Source organism: Vipera ursinii, assembly GCF_947247035.1.
Source record: "Vipera ursinii genome assembly, chromosome: 2".
Lineage (NCBI taxonomy): Eukaryota > Metazoa > Chordata > Lepidosauria > Squamata > Viperidae > Vipera > Vipera ursinii.
Genome location: NC_139513.1, coordinates 225,570,007 through 225,591,757, shown reverse-complemented (window position 1 = coordinate 225,591,757; position 21,751 = coordinate 225,570,007). Strand labels below are relative to the sequence as shown.

Below are 21,751 nucleotides of genomic sequence, written 5' to 3'. Positions count from 1 at the left end.
GTAGGGCACGGCTGGCTCAGGAATTCTGGGAGTTGAAGTCCACGAGTCATAAAAGAGCCAAGGTTGCCTACCCCTGTTCTAGATGGAGGACCAACTGAGTAGTCTTTTCTTTCTTCCAGATTCATATGAAGACTATGCCAGCTGCCATGTACAGACTCTTGACTGCACAGGAACAACCCGTTTACATCTAAAGCTGACTCTTCCAGTCTGCATGGAGGAGGTTCCATCTCATTAGTGGTGATGTTTTCTTGGCTGCGTTTTGATGTCTGCAGCAGCATCTCTCTTGTTCTTTTCTTACCTTTGATCATTCCGTTGGGTATCAGATGGCATTTTTGGTTGCACCTTTTTACAACTAGTTTTATGTAACTAAGAATCTCTAATATACACATGCATGCACTTCTTCAAGCTATGTCATTTATGTTTTGTGGCTCTTATAATAGAAAACACAAGTATCTTAAATAAAAATAAAGTTAGAAAGTTCTTTTCACCGACAGACGGCAGGGTACAGTTCTCAATTTATGAAAATAGGTAGGATATTGATCTGTTTCTCTTATAAAGTTGCTGTGCCAAAGGTAGGAAAGCAACATTATAATTTTACCCTAAACAAATAATTAAATATGGTTTGAAGGAAACACTGATTTCCTTATGTAATTAAAAAAATCTATATAATGGAAATCTATTACTAAAAGATGGTGTTTAGCTTTTGCTGATAAACCTCCAGACTTTTAAAGGCGTATTGTCTGTGGGAGATATTATTTTACAATTTTTCCCCTTGAGTTCAAAAACTTTCCTCATATTTCCCAAAAGTCATGCATTTCTTGAATATAATACGATTTTTAAAAAGTGGCTTTTCTAATTCCTACTTTCTTTGCAAGATGAATGATAAATTCTAAATATCCAGTAAAACCAGTAGGGAGGTATGAGGAAAATGTTTTGCTAGACTTTCTATTTTTTTCCATTGTGGGCATACATGGGTTAATAAGTTTTCACATTTAAAGTGTATGCTTGTTACAAGAATTTTAACAAGTCTGCATACAGTACTACTTTTGTTTGTTCTGAGCCAGTTTTAATTTTAACATATCTTGGTATAAAAATCTTGAATTTATTTATTTTTATGACTTTTCTTTAATTCTGGACCATAATTATGTAAGAAAAAACTTAATTTATTTTGTTATATACATATATATATCTATATATACACACATACATATATAAAATAGATGAAAAGTTATTCCTACCCCATGTGATGCTAAGAAGGTTGTGTTCAGTTAATTATTGTAGACACTTGTGAAATGAAAGAATATTGCAAAAAGTTTGGTTATGATAGTTAAAATCAAGGCCAGTAGACTGTAATGTTTGTAGTAAACTATAGAGTGAGAACACAAAAGTTTAGGTCCTGTGGCAGCTTACACAATTATAAATTTAGCACAGTATTTTTGAATAGCGCACATAAATGTTTATTCACAATACATACCTTGATCTTTAAAGTAATCTAAAATTGTTTGCTTTGATATGACAGACAGACATGTTTTATCTTTCTGAAGAGTGTTTGGTATTGGTGTGGGATATAAGAAAGAAAATAGAAAATAGAGTAATAAAGGGGAAAGGTGGCAGCCCACTTTTACATCCAGAGCAACACATGTGTGCCAAGGGAAGGAGTTGGGTGTTTGCATGTTGCATGGATGTGCACTCTGCACACATGTTGCAAAGATATGTAATGATCAGGTCTTTGGGATTGAGTGCCCTGCATGGGTGTTAGATGTAAATGCATGGCGATCCCACCCTTTTCCAGAAATGTAGAAGCCCTGGGAAGCTGAGGATTTGATAGTACAATAGAACAGTGAGTGATTTAACATAAAACAATTGTCTTCAGGGCATAGTGTTATTAAAGTTATCTATGCCCCAATCACACACATTGGCAGAGGCACAGCAACAAGACTGGAGTGTTAATTCCCTTTCTTCAAAAGAATTGTACACCATCACGTTATATTGCGTATAGAGTATTACTGGAACAATATACAATAATAAATAAAACTTCATTTCCACCAGTCCAAGTTTGCCATCCAGTCCTATCTATTGTAGTACATTTCAACTTGCTGAAATCAGTGACCAACTCTGCATAAGGCTGAGATGCAAATTTGCAATCAGTGAGCTACTTAATACTGTTGCTTTACTGAAATGAAATGGCTATAGCTCAGGTCAACAAACTAGATGTGGGATCACTAAGTGCTGCATAAAAAGTACAAGATATATGCATAAAGCTGTAATTTTTAAAAGCAAAGCAAAATAAAATATATTACATTCAGCTCTTGGACTTTGGACATTTAACTAAATTCACCTATTGTATTTATTTAGTTGTGAAAAGAAAATGCATATTTCTGCATTTGTAAATATAAACAACTGTTTAAACAGTTTAAAAAAGAGGAACTAACAGCCACATGCTTCTCCCAGAAGAAGGAAGCTAAAGCCTGATGATGACGGATGGGACTCCGTCGAAACGTTGCGCCCACACCTTTAGTTCTACGCGGGGAAAAACCCGAAAAACCAAGGATCCATATATATATATATATATATATATATATATATATATATATATATATATATATATATATATATATATATATACATATATATACATATATATACATATATATACATATATATATACATACACATACACACACATACACACACATACACACACGCATATGTGCTGTATATTCAGTTGGCCTAAAATTGGATTTTTTTCATCCTTCTGATTTGCTTTTTTTCTACTTGTAGGGCAGGGTGAATTTTTCATTTTTGAAATACAGGAATGTAGCTGGAGAAACGCAAAGTTATGTGGGTTAGGAGTAAAATGGCATGCACTACATAAAGTGCAAATAAAAATGTATTCAATGTGATAATTCTGTGAAATTGCCTTGCTATGGATCAGACATTTCTAGCTGTGGAATCATCAGCTTTCCAATATATATTACAAGTTTGTAATATATATTACAAACATATACATATTATAAATATATAATACATATATATTTATATGTAAATTATCTTGGTGTGGGACATCCTCCATTCAGAAGCAAGCAAGTGGAACTTTATTGATGGTGAGCTGCTTTACAAAATATTGCAATTGTTTGTAAAGGCTCTAAGCATGCATTATTGTGATCAGCACATGAATAGTAACATACTGCTCACCATAACCACCTACAACTTGAAAGTCACAAAGAACTTATTTTTTCTGTTAGGCATATGGTTATAGCCTACCTGGTTGGGTTCGAAATATATAAACCATGATGTTATAACCTTAAGGTGCTAATTGGCCAATGGGTGTGTAAGTTTTTCCAACGGCCATAAGAGGGAGCTAGGAACGTGGCTTCTCTCTCTTTCTCTTTGCTCTCATTGTTTTTGCTTTTTGGCTTACTACTGTGTTAAACCTTAGGAACTGTGTACTTGACCTTCAGACCGGTAAGAAGACATTGTATTTTGGATACTCCCTGGACTGTTGCTGTTGCTTATCTGTGAATGACCTGGACTGTTTATTCGGATTGTGTTTCTGTTTTTACACCTAATAGTAAAGTATTTTTCTGTTTATCACAACTCAGTGTATCTGTGTGGTTACTGTGTGACTCTTACTATTCTCAGTACGCTTTTGCCTATGTAGGTTCCTGATAACTCAAGAACGACTTTGCTAACATTGGTTATGGGCCCAGCCACGTACTGAGAGTTAGTACACACAGTATCATAGCTGAGTTTGTGTTAGCTATCCGATGTAAAAATGGCACAAGAACAGTTGTCAGGCATCTCCTGGATAACTCGGTTCGATGGGACCAACTACGTTACATAGTCGACAAAGTGTTGCTTGCTGCTGCGTAAGGAAGGACTATGGGCTGTAGTTGATGACCCTCCAGATGTGACTGCTTGGGATCCAGAAGATGAGGACGATGCACAGAAGATAGCCAAGTTTAACCGTGATAATGAAAAGGCTCTATGCATAATTGGACTAACACTGAATGACCAGCAGTTTGTCCATATTCGTGGTGAGGTGTCTGCTGCTAGGTGTTGGGCCACTTTGCGACATATCTACGTTCGTGATAGTGTGGGTGCACACATACACCTCACACGTAAACTGTTTAGGGCTCGTCTTCAAAAGAATGAGGATATGTTAGCACATGAAGACAACTCTGCAAGAGCTACAAGAGAAAGAACTGATTTTTTCAGAGCTGCATCAGGTTTATATCATCCTGTCCTCCTTAGACGACAGTTATGATGCATACGTATCTTCTTTGGAAGTCCTGTCCAAAGATGAGATGACCCTGTCAGAGGTAACCGGAAGATTGCTAGAGGAGTCCAGAAGGAGGTAAGACAGAGACCAGCAGAGAGAGCAATCTCCACAAGAGGAACATCAGTATACTACTGCTTATACTGTTAAGAAATGCTATTCTTGTGGGGCTAAAGGGCATATAGCTAGGTTCTGTAGGAAGGGTAGAAAACAGGATGCGGATAGCAGTAAGAAGACAAAGAAGGACATTGGTTTGCCTTTTTCCGGTGAACCAACAACCATATACAACGATCTGTGGGTGGTTGATAGTGGGGCTTCTCAGTGTATCACCAAAGTCAGAGGGTTTTGTCCATATGAAACGCAGCAATCAACATGTTTCACTGGCCAATGGTTGGAGGATGAAGGCCTCTGGTGAAGGTAATGCATACTGTCCATATATTGAACGTTTACCAAGTTTGTAATATATATTACAAACATATATGTATTATAAATATATAATACATATATATTTACTGTATATGTAAATTATCTTGGTGTGAGACATCATTCAGAAGCAAGCAAGTGGAATTTTATTGATGGTGAGCTGCTTTACAAAATATTGCAATTGTTTGTAAAGGCTCTAAGCATGCATTATTGTGATCAGCACATGAACAGTAACATACTGCTCACCATAACCACCTACAACTTGAAAGTCACAAAGAACTTATTTTTTCCATTAAAGAAAGACCATAATTAATTTTCTTCCTGATCCCTACAATCAAGAAAAATGGCCTCCATTCTAAGTTAAAAAGACCCACAGCTTTTCTTCAACATAGGCTCTTAGAATAGGTTTGTTGTATTTCAGGTATACTCGATAGCCTTCCTGATAAGACATATTAAGAAAGATATGAGTAGGGTTGATGTGTTTTAAACAAATGAAACAAATACTTGTGTAAGATTCAACATGTCCTTGAATTCCAGTATGTTTTTCTAGGAGATAGTCCAGTTCAAAAAAAGTCCAGTATCAGGACTTTCTTTTCTTTCATTTTGTAATCAACTCCAGAACCTCCAAAGAATATTGTAAGAATGATACGGATTGGAAGTTAAGAATTCACTGAATATGGATGTTTTTAATAGTTGATACGGGAAGATTATCTGTGTGATCAAAGGAACTATTTATTTTATAAACATTTCCAGTCTGCCAAAAATGCAGGAAAATATAGCAACAAACTTTAATTTCAACAGGTTTACAATAAAGTTTAGGTTGCCTCAAATTTACCATTTTTCCTACGTGCATTTGAATTATTTTATTTTATTTTATTTTAGAAATAAAAGAAATCTGTTCAAACGGGAAATATGCATCTGTGTATGTGTGTAATTTCTGGACTGCCTGTGAGGGTTAGAAATTGGCTTACCATTTTACAATAGTTCTGTACTGAATGGGTGAGTTAAGTTGGTGGTAGTAGAAGTTTTTCTCCTGACCTCTCATTTTGAGGCAAGATATGCATATGCTCATATAAGTAAACAAACAAAGTCTTATGTAGACCTTGGATGTGGATACTGTACCACTGATTGGAAGTTTTTAGGGTTTTTTTGTCACAGGACTTTTGTGCTCATTTATTTATTTTATTTAATTTATATGCTGTCCATCTCGCCAAGAGGCAACTCTAGGCAGCTTACCAGTAAAACTAGATAAAACATTGACTATAAAAAATAAATATTAACATTAAAAGTTCATTTAAAATTAACAAAGATGGCAAGGAATGGAGCAAAATACACATGGGATGGAGGTTAGCCACCTGCTGTATAACATGCTTCCCCTCTCTCAGGGCCCCAGGTCAATCGGCAGAGCCAGATTTTCAAGCCCTTTCTGAAAGCCAAAAGGGTGGGTGCAAATCTCACCTCAGGGAGCACAGTGTTGTAGAAGCCACAACAGAAAAGGCACTTCTGGACCCTGCCAGTTGGAAATCCTTGACCAATGGAGTCTTCAGTTTGCCCCTTCTGCTAATGCAGGTGGCCAATCCCAAACTATGTCTCATGCCATAAAAAGCTTTAAAGGTGCTAATCTAGGGGTTCCCAACCAGGGGTGCAAGACGATATTCCAGGGGATACAAAAACTTGGGTTTTCAAAATTATAGTGTATATACATAATTCATTGCCGTTATTTCAAACTTTTGTAAGGGGTGCGAGACTGTATCAGAAGCATGGTATAGAAAAGGTTGGGAGCCACTGTGCTAATCAATTCCTTGAATTGAACTGGGAAGCAAACTAGCAACCAGTATTACAGCAAAGTAACATGGGCCAGCTGTAGTTTCCAAATACTCTTCAAGGGTAGCCCTATGTAGCACATTGCAGTAGTCCATGTGTAAGGTGACACAGCCTGAGCACAGGACTCAGTTCAGGAAAGGGCACAACTGGACACAACACAAAGTTGTCTCCTAGCCACAACTACCACCTGCTCTTTGAGCAGGAGTTAAAAGTTCAGAACACCCAAGTTGTACAGTGGGTCTGTGCTGAATCCTGTGGTGCTCTACAAAGGAGTGGCTGTGTATTGGAGCTCTCCCTATCAACAGGAAATGGGGTTTGGCCTTGGAGAAAGGAGCCAAACCAATGCAAGACTGGGTCACCCAGCCCCAGATCCTACATCTGCCCCAAAAGGATACTATAGTCAATATTCAAGGCTGCTGAAAAGTCAAGAAGAGCAAGGAGGGATACTCTACCCACATCATGCTTTTGCCAAAGTTCATCAGTGCTGTTTCTGTCCCATAACCTGTCCCAAAACCTGACTGGAAGGGGTTCAGATAGGTGGTTGTGCGGCAGCTTCAGGACCCTCTGAACCTGCCACACAACCACCTTATTTGCCACCTTCCCTAAAAAAGGAAGGTGACAGACTGGATGGCAACTATCCAGGTATGTGGGATCAAGAGGTGGGTTTTTTTTTAAGAAGACGATGGACCAAGAACCCATCTGGCAGTCACTATACTAAAATCTTTCACCAGCCAAGAGCGCAGGGATCTAACTGGCAGGTGGTTGCACTGACAGCATTAAGGACCCTACCTCCTTTGTCAGGTCCATCAGTATCAAACTGTTCCCAAATAGCTGAATAAGAGCTTTCCCCAGGCATCTCTAATGGACCTGCACCACACATGGATTCCAACTGGGAATGGATCTGAGTGACTGTCAGTTGTTCCACAAATTCCTCTGCACCCTGAAAATAATCACCCAAGCCCTCTTATCCTAACAGGGGCTGTGATTCCTGAACAGGGCCACAGGGGCGACTCACTCTGGATGCAATAAGAACAGAAATTTGAGGCAGGGAGAGTGTTAACCCCACCTTCTACATAATGTGTCTGGTTTGCATTAGCTCACTCGCATGTTAAAGCAAGAACCGAAAAGACAGGGAAGTACATTCCATACAGTTCTGTCACAGGTCTAAAATCACATTCAGGAATAGGCAATATCCCTTCCAATCAGCTTGATATAACAATACTATGTTTCTCCAGCTATTACTAAAGTAAGGTAAAGGAGTCCCTGTGGATTTTGCTCCACTAGTCATTGCCAACTATAGGGCGCGATGCGCATCTCCTTTTCAAGGCCATTGAGCCAGCACTGTCTGAAGACATTTCCAGTGTGATGTGGCCAACATGATATCACAGAAAGAGTGCTGTTACCTTCCCACTGTAAAGGTTCCCCCCACATGCGTGCTAGTCGTTTCCAACTCTAGGGGCCGGTGCTCATATCTGTTTCAAAGCCCAAGAGCCAGCGCTTGTCTGAGGACGTCTCCGTGGTCATGTGGCCGGCATGACTAGACGCCAAAGGCGCACGGAACGCTGTTACCTTCCCACTGTAGGGGTCCCTATTTTTCTACTTGCATTTTTACGTGCTTTCGAACTGCTAGGTTGGCAGAAGCTGGCCCGAGTAACAGGCGCTTACTCTGTTATGCGGCACTCGGGATTCGACCCGCCAAACTGCCAACCTTCTGATCGACAAGCTCAGCATCCTAACCCACTGAGCCACTGCATCCCTTCCCACTGTAGTGTACCTATTTATCTACTTCTATTTGCATGCTCTCAAACTTGCTAGGCTAGCAGGAGCTGGGGTGAGGATGGGAGCTCACCCCATCACTTGGTGCTTGGGTCTCGAACCTGGGCTGCTGGCTTTCTAGCTGACAAGCCCAAGTGTCTAAACCACTCAGCCACCATGCTACCCTCCAGCTATTGGAGAGATTTGCAATTTAGCAATGATGTTCTTACCAGAAAAATCTGTTATCATATTCTATCTTAAGACATCAGAAATGGGGAATACCACCCAACAATTCCCGGTACCAATTTCTGTGAAATCTAACATGCTTCATCATTTAAAATATGGCTGTATTTTCAATTAATGCTGATCAAAAATAGGGTTGAGTGAAAAGGGACATCTCCAATATTTTAAGTTGGCAGTTCTGATGCACTAGAACAGGGGTGTCAAACTGCCAGCCCGCGGGCTAGATGCGTCATGCAGAAACCACGCCCATCCCATTGCTGGCAATGGCAAAACCGTCCCGATACATTGCGCGACATCACATGACGTCGCAAGTTTGACATAACTGTACTAGAAGCTGTCATGTTCTTTAGCATCCATTCTTTCACTTTATTTCACTGGAAGTTACTTGACAAAGGATTGTGTTGCTATTGTGTGTGAGCTGGAACCCTGCTACAAATGCACTTCAAGTAGTGAGAATGAAAGTGAGGAATTTCTTCACAGCTTCATGATAGCCAGTGAAACAGACCTAGAAACCAAGCATCAGGCCACAGAACATCATCATAAGCTTTTACCATAACCATCCAAAAATTAAAACCTATGTTATGGCAGGAAAATTTCATGATCCTAATTTTTGGGAAATGCAGATCAATATTCATAAAAAAAATTAAATCCATATCACCAATAACTTTACTTCACAACTCTCCAAACTTTGAAACAATTATATAAAGTTTAGAAGCGTTAAGAACTTTTGCTACATCATCTTAGAAAATCTCTTCTGGCCTTCAGGACCCTGCTCCCCAAATTTCTGGTTGTAAGACCGTGTTTCTGAAGCTCAGCTCACAGTATCAGTTGGGATTGTTGCCAAAGTATCAGACTCTGCTGTGTGGGAACCTCCCTGCCTGAGTTGCAAGAGGCCATCAGAAGTCTGGTGATGGAATTCCCCAGGCTTACAGATCCAGGAGACTTCAATCTGCCATCCCTGGAAGCAGCCCAGGAACTCATGGCCCCATGGTGGCCATGGGCCTTTCAGAGATCATCATAGTTGCGACCTGGGACTGATCACACACCAAAGGAGATGTTCTTTTTGGAACAACGGCAATGTGAATTGGTGGAGGATTTAACATTGTCTCCATCATGGTCAGATCACATTCTGGTGTCCTTGGGACTCATATGCAACCCTCTTCTGCAGGGAGGCGGACCCATTTGACCTCAGCAACTGATGGACCTGAATGGGTTACAGAGGGAACTTGGGGATATCCTGGAGTTTGCAGCATGGCCCTGCCAAAGCCTGGATAGTGACCTGGAATCAAATGACAACCAATGTATTGGAAGGATCGTGCCTGTGAGACTTCTCTTGACCCATCATTCCTTACTCTCCCCATTGTTCATGGAGGACTTGCAAATTCTGAAAAGGGTTAAGAGATGCCAGGACAGTGACCGCACTGCTGTTTCAAGAGCTGTACTAGCTTCCAGTTTGTTTCCAGGTGCAATTCAAAATGTTATTGTTGTGATTCAGGGTCAGCCTGTGGGTTCGGCAGTTGGGTCGGACGACTCAGAGGAGGAGGAGGGGGGTGTTGAAGAGCTTGCTGAGGGGGTTGGACAGCTTGATGAGAGCCCTCAGCCAGGCCCCTCTCACCTGGTCACGACGCAGACCCAGCTGTGTGAGCCTGACAGCGTGGATGAAGATGACCCACAGCTGGCCCTGTTCAAGGACGCTCGACGCAGGAGGCAGTCAATCAGGAGTAAACAGAGGAAGGCAATGGGGCTCCTCAGAAGGAGGCAGAGAGAAGCCACGCCCTGAACTGTATTTAAGGGCTGGTTTGCTGAAGGCAACCGCTTGAAAAGCTCCTGTTTCTTGGTTTGTGTCTTGTTCTATTTGTTTTTGTAGCAATAAATTTGGCAGGCGTAATTCCAGCCTCTTGCCTTCTTGTAAAAGGGGTTGTCCCTGCCTTTTCTGCAGGGCCGGTAGCAGGCTGGTACAGAACAGTTATCACTTTTAAGCCCTACATGGCTTGAGTCCCGACTACTTGAGGAGTTGTCCCATTCCAATGGGATTGGCCTGCCTCACCCATGGTGGCAGAGGCAGCATGCTGTGGACCCTGTTGGTCAGGGAATTCTGTATCCAGAAGAGCCTTCTTTGCCATGGTTCCTGCCCTTTGGAACATGGCCCCCATCATCCTGAGGTGAGATCAGCTCTGACTGTCCTGAAGACGTGGCTCTGCCAGTTGGTGTAAAGCCCCAATGGGGGATTATCACACTGGAGGTGGTTGGAGAAATAGCTTATCTCATTTCCCCCGTATACATGCTGCACCTTGCCTTCCCATTTTTTAATCATAACTCATATTTTTATTGTATTTAAATATACATGTATATTTTATGATTTTAGTGTTTTAGTGTTGCAAACCACCTAGTGTCTCTTTGTGGCAAGATGGCAAATAAATTTAATAAATAAACATGACACTAGGCATCACAAGTCATCTAAGAGGTAATTGTGAAGTTGGAATTCACCACCTCCATCTTCCTAAAGATCCAGATATGGCACCATGTTATTCCATCTTTCCCCAAAATTGAATAACTTTGTGGGCATGTTTGATTCAAATAGATGGAGAGGGCCATGAGGACCTGCTTTAAGAGATAAAGTATGGATATTTTGTGACATTTTAAGAAGCTTGTCCATCATTGGCAGAATGTATTAGCAGAAGTAAATATTGGCAACAAAACAGCTAATTTCAAGGATTATTTTTCTGTTTGCTTTATTAAAGTGTTCTTATTTATTCATGGAAATCAAGGCGTTAGTTTTCATTGAACCCTCAGCAAAAAATTATAGTCATGGTTTTCCTGTGTTAGCAAATTGGAAAACAGGTAACTATTTTACTGAATCATGTTTCAGATGAATATATCAAATTCAATGAGATAAACTCAAGAGTTCTGAACCACTAACACAGGCTTTAGCCCAGGGTTGTTCAACCTTGGCAACTTTAAGACGTGGATTTCAAGTCCCAGAATTCCCCAGCCAACATGGCTAACTGAGGAATTCTGGGATTGAAGTCCACACCACTACTATAGCCTATCAGTGACACTTAGGAAACAAATTGGAACAGCTGATGTATGAAGTCAAGAAAAAGGAATCTGAAATACGCTTTATTTCATTTATATTAATCAAAATTAAATACAGCTTATTATTTTTCTGAATTAAGACAAATAATTTGAGAAGAAGGGTTGGGTTACCAGCATTTCAGGAAGCTGAAAATAAAAACTTGAAAATTGGTAGCAATGGCTCCTACCAACAGTTTCATCCATTACAGACAAGTGTTTTGAAATGTACAGAACGTACAGTATTTTAAGTCAGCAAAGATTTAGGGAGAGAGAAAAACTTCTCTTTTCTCATCTGGACTCCTACTAATGATTTAAGCCAAATTATGAAAAAAAATCACTAGAAATACATTTATAATCTGTATGTTTTAAACAGAAATAAAATCATTCCCATAAAACATGTAGAGGGGAATGCACAATTTGAAAATGATTAAGAAGTGCTTCAGTCTTTCCAAAGCCTAGCATTTCTGGATAGTCATTAATGCATTTTTTTTTCAGGCTTCTACATGATCCCCCAAAAGGATGCCACCTCTTTAATGGATTATGAGTTAACTTTTAAAAGCAACGGCATTTTATTTTCAGGATGCATAAATAAATAGCATCTTACTGTTTTCTCTCTTCCAGTCTGAAGCTCTTTTGAATCATTTTTAAAGCATGTGCAGCCTTCTGCCTTGGTATAAGATTGCTTATTCTCCCATCATCATTTTTGTAATAAAGCTGCCCTGGAAAAAATGTATCATTGCTCTGAATTTTATTATTCCATTTTTTCAAGATTGTTTAAAAGTTTATGGGCTGGGAGCTGGAGCAGAAACCTGAATGACCTGCTATTTTAAGCACTTTTGCACCTGAAGTGATACAAAGTGAGAGCTGAAGGTTCATGCAACACGGAAATACTGTAAAGGGATAGCTCTGTGCACCCCACAGGTCAGTCATTTCAAAAGGTTCTTTATAAAAAATTATCATGATAATGTGTAGTGCAACATTATTGAAAAGGAAAGGAAGGGATGAATGAGAATACATACTTCAGTTCCATCTACTGCAGATATCTCTACCTTATATTCCCTTTCTGATATAAAACATTAAAATGAAACCCACACATACCAGAGATAACATTCAAAGTTTATGCAGAAACAATGATTTGTTTTTATGAAGAAGACTCCTCCTCCCTTACTTGTATCTCAAGACACAGAGTTGATCCTCATATATCCTAACTACACCTGAATATCCTTTTTTTCTGATTCAGAGCTATATTCATAATGCACCGTTGTTTTCTTTGAAGTAATTTACTCCCATTTTTCCCCCTCAAATGCTCTTTCAAAAGCAGCAGTATGGTAAGTAAGAAATATAGATTAAGGATCCCGCCATCCAACTGCTTTCCTGCTCCAGTCTTTGCACTCCACGTGGGACCAAAACGCAACAGAGCTCAGAGTACGGTTTCTCGGACGACTCCAATGAGACTGTGAGGCCGCTCTGGCTCCATCCGCTGGGTCCTCCTGTTCGGCCCTGGGGTTCCGGCTGCAGTAAAAGTACTTACATCTCCACAGCTCTCCAAGTGCAAAAGACCCGGGTGCCTCCGGAAAGGCAGCGTGTGTGCTCTTGTTATGGATGGGTGAGCAGGAGTCATGACCTTTGGAAAGAAAGAACATTACACTGTCAACTGCCCTGCCTATTTTTAGCTGAGAAATGTGAGGATAAAGAAAATGTTAGTCATCTTAAAAATATAAAAAGCAGATTGGGCACAGCCAAAGAGTGTCAACTTCTGGAGATCAGAAGAGTGGTTTTCCCCCTCAGTAGCCACTGCTCTATGGAACATCCTCCCGTTGGAGATTAGAATGGCCCCAACCCTACTCGCCCTTTGCAAGGCTTTAAAAATGTGATGTGTACTTGGGCCTGGAGCTCCAAATGTGTCAAGGGCTCCGTTTATTGACTTTACTGTTAGTTGGTTAACTATTTCAGCTGCTGTATGCATTTATTTTTTAGATACTTTGTTTTAGAACTGTAAGACACCCAGAGTCACTTGGCTGAGGTGGGTATCTATAGAAATTGAATAAAGTAAATTAAAAAACTGATCTCATATAATACCTGGCTATTTCATTAAACACCCAGGTGTAGAATCCTTTAGCCATCAGGACATATTTTTAATATCCTTTGGCCCATTTTTCCTTTTGATTGGGAATTAAGCCATGACACAAAGGGGGTTTTGGAGTCTTCATGCTTGTGCTTTACTATCAGCAGTAATTGTCATCACTTTACTTTCTTTCCATAAATATTTTTTTTAAAAAAACAATCGATTTCCAGAATTGTCAGTCTATGAGAGATGATCTAATTCTGCAAGAACAAACTCCTTATTTTCTCTACTTTATCAGCTGGAGACTTCTATCCTTATTCATCTGCTACAGACAAGCATATCCAGCATTACAAAGGGCTGACCTGACCTTTCACATGACCAGTTAAACTTTGGGAGAGCTTCAGCCTTTTTTCTCTTTAACTTACTAAATAAACAAAATCCTATTTCACCTTTAAGAACTGCAAGGTATATTTGGATAGTGCAAATATAAAATAAGATCACATTTATTCCTTAAATAGATACTATATTTTTCTACTAATTTGGAGAGAAGGAAAAAATTTAAAAAATCAATACAAAAGTGATGTGATTAAATAAGCACAAAAGGTCCACCATCTCCTGCCCTTCTTCACTAAGCTGGATCACAGAAATTGAATCATTAACTATAATCAAAGAACAGACCTGTAACTAACAGAATGTTTGCTAGGATGAAAAGTTACCTGGTCTTCTCCCAGAGAAAAAAAGCTAACATCAGACAGCAACACAGCCTGAGTTTCATTTTGAACTGGCCTCTCTTTCCCCAAGCAGAGCTGCAACCTGTTGTATCTTACCTGCTCGAGGAAACTGGCACTGGTGATGGCTTCCTCCATGTGTTCTTCATCAGATTTTAAGACAGATTTGATGTCTTCTACTAATTCATGTATGTCAGGTGTCATGTTGCAGGATGACTGCTCCAAAAATTTGGCTACCAGAAGCTTAGTATCTATATATGATTTGTAGTCTATTAAAGACTGAGGCCTTGAGCGCACAGCCTTTGCTCTTAGAGTTTTTCGCAAAATGACAGAAGCCAGCTGTGGTTTTCGGTCTGTTTGAGTGGCAGCTTCACAACTTAGTACTGGACCTGGAGACAAAATAAAAAACTCAATGGATGCGCCATAGTAGTTTATACACACAGAATCAGTCATAAACTCAGTGTCAGGACAGCACACTACAAACCACAACTCTGCCATTTTTACCATTACATTGTAAGCCCTCAGATTTACCTAGATAGTGAGATGGGCAGCATACAAATTTAATAAATAAAGAAAATAACAAAATGTTCTATTTACATCACAATGTTACATGTTAGGGGAAGAGCTTGCATCATGAAGCTGCAATGCTTATGTTGACATTCTGATGGAACTGTTGGATTCTTAGGCTCCCTCTATAATTGGCAGAACTCCATAATTAAACTTAATCACTGAACCCCATAAAAATATGCCTGAATGTAGCAAAACACAGAAGCCAAATCAAACTGAAAAACACTTAGTTTTGATTACCAAGTTAAACATATTTGCACTGCACCTCAAATATTTATTACAAATCAGGAATCCATTGTAGAATATTCATTATTGTTAACTAATATTACAAAGAGAACACAAATTCTCCTCCGGCCTTGGAATAATTGGTGGGGAGGGGAGCTGGTGCACAACTGCAACTCCTGCCCCTCTGGCAGAAATGAGAGTCTCACTGTGCTTTATGGTCCTGATTTTAACAAGACCACCATCATTTTTCATTGAATAATTTGTAGCTCCAAGGCAACACCACCATTTGAGATGGAACAATCTTAATGCCAATAAATCTCTTTCATTTTGTGGTCTCAGAAAAAAAAAAAGAGATAAAGAACATTTTCTGGAAAGGGGAGACGAGTCAGGTCACCTCTGAATGGAAAACCCTGAAGAACAGGATCGCTTTTTGATCGTTTTCTGAATAGCTTAGAAGTCCCCACAGGTACCAAGCTGGCATCTGGAGACAAGGTGGTCTCCCTACTCAAAGAATTAAAAGAACTTTCATCTCCTGCAATGAAGAAAGACAGGAACAAGAAATTCAGTTAGCATGAACTCACGTTTTCTCTCTCTCCCCACCCACCCACCCAAATATAGAAAGCAGGGAGAGAAAAAAAAAGGAAACCTAATTCTTTTAAACAGATCTCTACAACCATTTAGTTAAACAATGGTAACCAAGCAATACTTATAAAGCTTTCCATTACAATAAAGGTTTCTGTTAAGCATAACAATATAATTATAAAAGAGTACGTGCACTCATTATTGAAATATTGCCAATGGCAAACTATGTTTCCATAAGCAAAGAAAGCAAACTGTAAATCTTAAAAAGCTGGACTTGTTATTTTAACATCTTGTTCACAAGCATATGTAAAACTTGGGTATGAAGTATGGAAACACGGACATAAAAAGCTTTGCTTTAATCACCTGGGAATTATCAGTATTATCATAAATAGCTTGCAGAAATGAAAAACATTTGCTCCTATTGTCCTCTGAATATATAAAAACTAGTATTTCCAAGCTTCATGACAAACCACTTCTATGTTGTTGCCAAGAAAAAAACAAGGACATGGATCTGGGGCAGGCCAAATGAGATTTAAAATAATTAATTGAGATTTTTTTTTAATGGGGAATGGTGCCAAAGCTCTTTTCAGAAGTATCTTGTTTCAAAAGGAACACAAATTCATAATTTTCAGCTGAGTGATAGACACTTGGATACTGAAAGAGGGCTCATTGCCTATTTGTGGTCTCCCAAATTCTGATCCAAATGAAATAATCAGAATTTGTGTTTTAATACAACTTTCAAGGGGATCTCATTGTAAAACTGGTTATAAAGAAGGTTTCTGCTAGAGAACTAACAAGGAAGAATAAAGAAGGTGAATAATCAATAAAGAATGTAAAGAGTTAGTGGTACAATGACTCAAAACATCATGTTGATCTCAAAACAAGATGTTTTCCACTTACCCATCAAATTACTAAATTCAGAATCAGGCATTCACACAGGGGATAGAGCATATCTACAGTATCTTGTGTTAGTTTTACAGATCTAAACAAAGCTGTTGGAAAATTACTGTTGGCAATTTCTTCTGATTATCTTCCTAGTTGTTCCCTTCATCCAAATAAGAGCAGTGCACATGACATTGAGTTCAATAAAAAAACCATAGCTTGATATTTGTGGATTCCAGGATCCCTCACTAGGAGAATCTAGTAAGAACTGTATGTGTTCCGTCTAGTGTGACCTAACCGGGTCCAAAGATTATTTTATTCTGGAGGTTTTTTCATTGCTTTTAACAATAAATCTCATGTTAAAATACCTGTTGCATTTATTATTATTTATTCTGTACCTTTTAAAATTGTAAACTGTGAGAACTTGCTCTAGAAGACAGAACATAAATAAAATTATTGTTCATGGTCTACTCTATACATGTGTATTTTCAAAACTAATTCAATAGCTTGACAGCACCATCAATACAAGATCATAATGTTGTGATTCCGTGCCAGCCTGTGATCCCAGCAGCTGAGTCCAGGGAATCTGAGGAGGAGGAGGAGGGGTCTGCGGAGCCACTGAAGTCGGAGGAAGGCTCTGATGAGCTCCACGACTTACATTCCAGTGAGGAGCCTGGCCCTTCCACTCGTGCTCAGGATGAGACGCAGCTGTGTGGGGAGGCTGGGTCGGACTCAGAGGACACACAGCTGGAGGACATGAGAAACGCCTGCAAACGAAGACAGGCCAGGAGAGTAGGCCAGAGGGAGGCAATGGGGCGACTCCAGGTGAGGTGGAGAAGGCACTGAGAAGCCACGGCTTGAGGACGGAATTACAAAAAGGGAATGTGTGGACGGTGCTGCTTGCTGAAGGCAACCATTGCAAAGTATTTCATGGGATCATGTTCTGTTGGTATTGCCAGTGAATAATTCACTGTTTTGCATTGTGTTTCGTGTGGACAATTTTCTCCATTTGGATTGTATTTTGCTACCTTTGTGCTTGGACCATTTGGCAGGTTTGTTACCAATATTAAAAGGGCTTTTGTTTTCTTCTGAGTCTCCAGCCTACTTGTCAAAAGGGGTGTTGTCCTTGTGCATTTAATAAGGTCGTACATAGGCTAGGGACAGAACACATAAAAAGGTTGTAGCTGTGCGTTATTTTTCTTGTTAGTTTTTAAATCCAGGGTCTGTATATTTTGTCTATTCACATTTCTAAAGCAGCAGGAACTACGAACAAATAATTAAAATATTTTTAAATCAACATCAACAACACCATTTCTATTTATCTGGCAAACATGAAATAGAAAGCATTGTGGACAAAAGGAAAATGTGAAATTTATTCCTCAAATAATGATACTAACATGAAATGGGCTTTAGAACAAATAATGTTTTAGTTCTGTTCAGTTGCTTCCAAAATCCAACAGTAAGACTTACTCATTTTATTAGCAATGGTGGAGATAAAGTCCTGTTATTCCAAAAGAGTCACTTCAAGGACTTTACAATGTCCCAGAAGGCTGAAGTGCTCTGATGCTATTTTTCCTTGCTTTGTTTCCTGATGTCAAATTTGTGTCTATTAATTCTTCTGTGCAAAGTTTGTCCTATTTGTCCTATGTAGAATCCAGTGGAGCATTGCCAGCTCTACTTACTGAGTGAAAGGATGCTGAACTCACCTATGTCAAAGGTGCAGGCAATTTCAGGACAGAACAAATACAATGATGCGTTTTTAACACATTCCAGTACTGACAATCCATCTTATCTGCACCTGCTTAACTGACCTCCATTCCCCCTCTTCCCACTAACCCTAGTTTAAATCTTATATCAATCTAGCTATTATATGCATCTGATGAAATGAGTTGCAGGTTTGGGTTTTTTTAAATATAATTTTGTTAGTCAAAAATCAAACTCCTCCCAATCTTTTGCTACCATAGACTAACATGGTTCTCTTCCTACAATGTTTAAGTCAGAGGTCTTCAAATTTGGCCCTTTTATGACTTGTGGACTTCAACTCCCAGAATTTGTCAGCCAGGCATGCTGGCTGACGAATTCTGGAAGTTGAAGTCCACAAGTCATAAAAGGGTCAAGTTTGAAGACCCCTGGTTTAAGTGAAAGAAAGAAAAGGGCTGTTCCAGAGTGATCAATTTTAAGAGTAAATAGTTGTTATAGAGATACAGTAAATTAGTTTAAATAAGAACATAATCATTATTGCATTTCTCTGTAATTCATTGCTAACTTGTAGAATAACACTTCAAAAAACACTTTTTACCTTGTGGCACTTGTGTATCATTTTGTCCAGGTGTGTCATTTACAGCTTCTGCAACAGCTGAATTGGATGCATCCTCCTAAATATAAAATTAACACAGTAATCTTCTAAGTAAATTAATGGGAAATTGAAATACATTCCTAACTTTAGAGAATTTAAATTTAATTTTAAAGTTTAATAGAATTACAAAGAAACACCACTAAATCACAAATGTTCTCCAGGAATAATTATCTCCATTCTTTATTAAACATTCTGGTCATTCTGATTTATTTTATGTGTAGTGATTATCATATCAATCTGATTTTACTTTTTGACATCTAAGTACTATTCTATAATTTGTACGCTAGTTTCTTTTCTAATCTTCTTAGATAATTTAAGACCTTTTTTCTTTTTACTTCAATTGTGTTTTTCTTGTTTTATTCACTAGTCTATGATTGAATAAAAATGATTGACTAATGGAATCTATTGAAATTTCCAGATTATCTTTAAAAAGATACCCACGTACAACAACACACTGTAGTAATCCAACTGTAAGATCACTAAAGAATACATTAACTGATGCCAGGCTGTCTCTGATGCATCTGGTATATCAGCCTCAAGATGGTTCTGGTTGCTGAAGCTAAAGGGCAGCCCTTCTCAGAAAATGTTGAACGCCATTCAGCATATGTGAAGAAGAGCTGAAGCTGGGGGCTATTGACTCAGCACACCCCCAATGGTTTTGTGGAGCTGTTACTTAACATTGGAAGATAAAACTGAGATGCCAAGAATGCCATGACACAAAATTCTGATGCAGAGCAATAGTTCTCCAATATCAAGGTTTACAAACAGGAAGACTGAGAAGAACAGATCCATTGTTTAACACATGCCAGTTCTCACAGCTGAGAATAGCATGTGTTAAATACCACTAAAGAGTTTTAAGGGGTTCAAGAGAACTGAGGAAATTATTTCCGCTTCTGGTTCTATCTTAAAGTCTGATTTGCAAAGTCAGCAACAAATTCCATATCCTAAGGACAAATATACAGCTGGATTGAAAAGGATCTGAAAATAGGAGGGATACTGCCCTGTCGGTCAAACTATTCCATAATAGGCATAAAGTATATTTTTAACTTGTCCAGGAAATCTGTCTGCATTCTCAGGTAAAAGAAGCTCATCTATAGTAATTGTACAAGACAATATGATGGACATCTGTTAAACAGCCCATCCTCCTGACTTTTCCTAAGAGTCTTAAGACCAGGCTCTGCCAGATGGCTTGTGGACATAATGGGGGAACCTTACACTGGAGGTGGTTGATTAATTTAAACCTAATCAACCCCCCCCCCTTCCCCATGATCTAGCTCCATCCATCATCATTAATTATTTTAATTTATCTGCTTTGCTATCTTATAATTGATGATTTTAAATTTTTTATGCTGTAAGCCACCCAGTCACCCAGGAGATGGGCAGCAAATAAATTTCTAGATAGACTGGATAGGACAGGACAGGACAGGACAGACTAGCCACAGAGTCCAAGAGGCACTTAGCTTTTATTTTCAAACAGTCTTGCAAATGTGTCACTGTTGAAAAAAACAGCTAATTTCCTTTAAAGATCAAAGCTGAATCACTGGACATTAGTGACGAGATCCACAGAGGTGAAAAAGAACAGAAATTTTGGGCTCAGTTGTGGTTGTAAATCGAGGACTACCTGTGTGTATACTGTAAGTTCTTCAGAACTGATATTTAACATTATATGACACAAAAAGCAGGAAGTGGGAAAGCAGCAAAGTCCCAAGCTCAGATCAAGTATAAAATATTTCCTTCAACAGCTTCCACTTCCATCATATTACTTAGTGGCATTCCACATTACTCAGTGGCAGAAAAGTGCACAACCATCCGAAGGATGTGACAGTGTACCATGGACTCCTGTGAAATTACGTTAAGCTGAAAGAATACCATGGACAATACCTGCTCATATCTCATCTGGCTGATCACAGCTTCGTAAGGAGGTGGGGGATCAAGAGGGCAGAAAACTTCAACACCTTTAATTCGGGCTCCATAAATGTGTGGTAATGGAATGATGTCAGAACCCAGCATCCTAGAAGTAAGAGTTTGCATCAACTAAAAAATATTTTGATGGCACATGCTCCAAAAGGCAGGATAATGGAATTCAATCTTTGGTAGAAAACCAGCAATATAGATAATTTTTTTAAAGGGTATTCAGAAGGATTTAAACAGGGATTATTTTCTGTGGGGAAAAAGGAGGGCCTAAAACATTTTAAGTATGAAATCCAATTAAAGTATTAAACCTCCAAATGTCAAATACTTCTCAGATGCTAAAAAACAGGTCCTCGTGTGAAGGTACAATTTAACTGATTTATTGCTAAAAGTCTATGCACAGGAATCTTCTCAACTAATGATCAGTCCTTGCTTAGAATTAGGTAAGAGTCAACGGCAGTCAAGGGGAGGGGGGAGTTGGACTTAGTTCATTGATGGCTACGTAGTGATTCTAGACTGATCCCTCTTTTTATCCCTCCCCCTGGCTCTGCCAGTCCTTCTCCTATAATACTTTTTGCAGACCCGATTGTAATCGTATAATCTGCAGAAGAACTGACAGCTGGCCTTGGTGGGTGTCTGAGGTATTGAGGTTCCTTGCCCAGAGATCAGGACTGCGAGTACTGTTCCATAGAAAGGGTCCTTCTGAATCTATAGTGTCCATCAATACAAGCAGAGGCAAAGAGAGAAATCAAGATATGCAGGGAGCATTTATGCACAGAATTAGAATGGCCCTCTTTTTTTCTGAAACAACTATAATTAAAGATTGGCTGACAGTA

General features: G+C 39.1%; 2 protein-coding genes across 2 annotated transcripts in view; one reads left to right on the top strand and one right to left on the bottom strand.

Annotated features, from left to right (window-relative positions):
- Positions 1 to 1,054, top strand: part of APBA1 (amyloid beta precursor protein binding family A member 1) — an 82,084-nt gene extending 81,030 nt beyond the window's left edge. The window contains exon 13 of the mRNA XM_083356958.1: positions 120 to 1,054. Coding sequence (XP_083213084.1) covers positions 120 to 191 — 72 coding nt within the window. The 3' untranslated portion in view covers positions 192 to 1,054. The remainder of the gene's footprint in view (positions 1 to 119) is intronic.
- Positions 1,055 to 11,628: 10,574 nt separating this feature from the next.
- ENTREP1 (endosomal transmembrane epsin interactor 1) overlaps positions 11,629 to 21,751 on the bottom strand; it is a 36,418-nt gene continuing 26,295 nt past the window's right edge. Inside the window, exons 7-11 of the mRNA XM_083352551.1 lie at positions 20,886 to 21,015; positions 18,948 to 19,023; positions 15,579 to 15,716; positions 14,492 to 14,781; positions 11,629 to 13,223 (exon numbers count right to left, since the gene is read on the bottom strand). Coding sequence (XP_083208677.1) covers positions 13,020 to 13,223; positions 14,492 to 14,781; positions 15,579 to 15,716; positions 18,948 to 19,023; positions 20,886 to 21,015 — 838 coding nt within the window. The 3' untranslated portion in view covers positions 11,629 to 13,019. The remainder of the gene's footprint in view (positions 13,224 to 14,491; positions 14,782 to 15,578; positions 15,717 to 18,947; positions 19,024 to 20,885; positions 21,016 to 21,751) is intronic.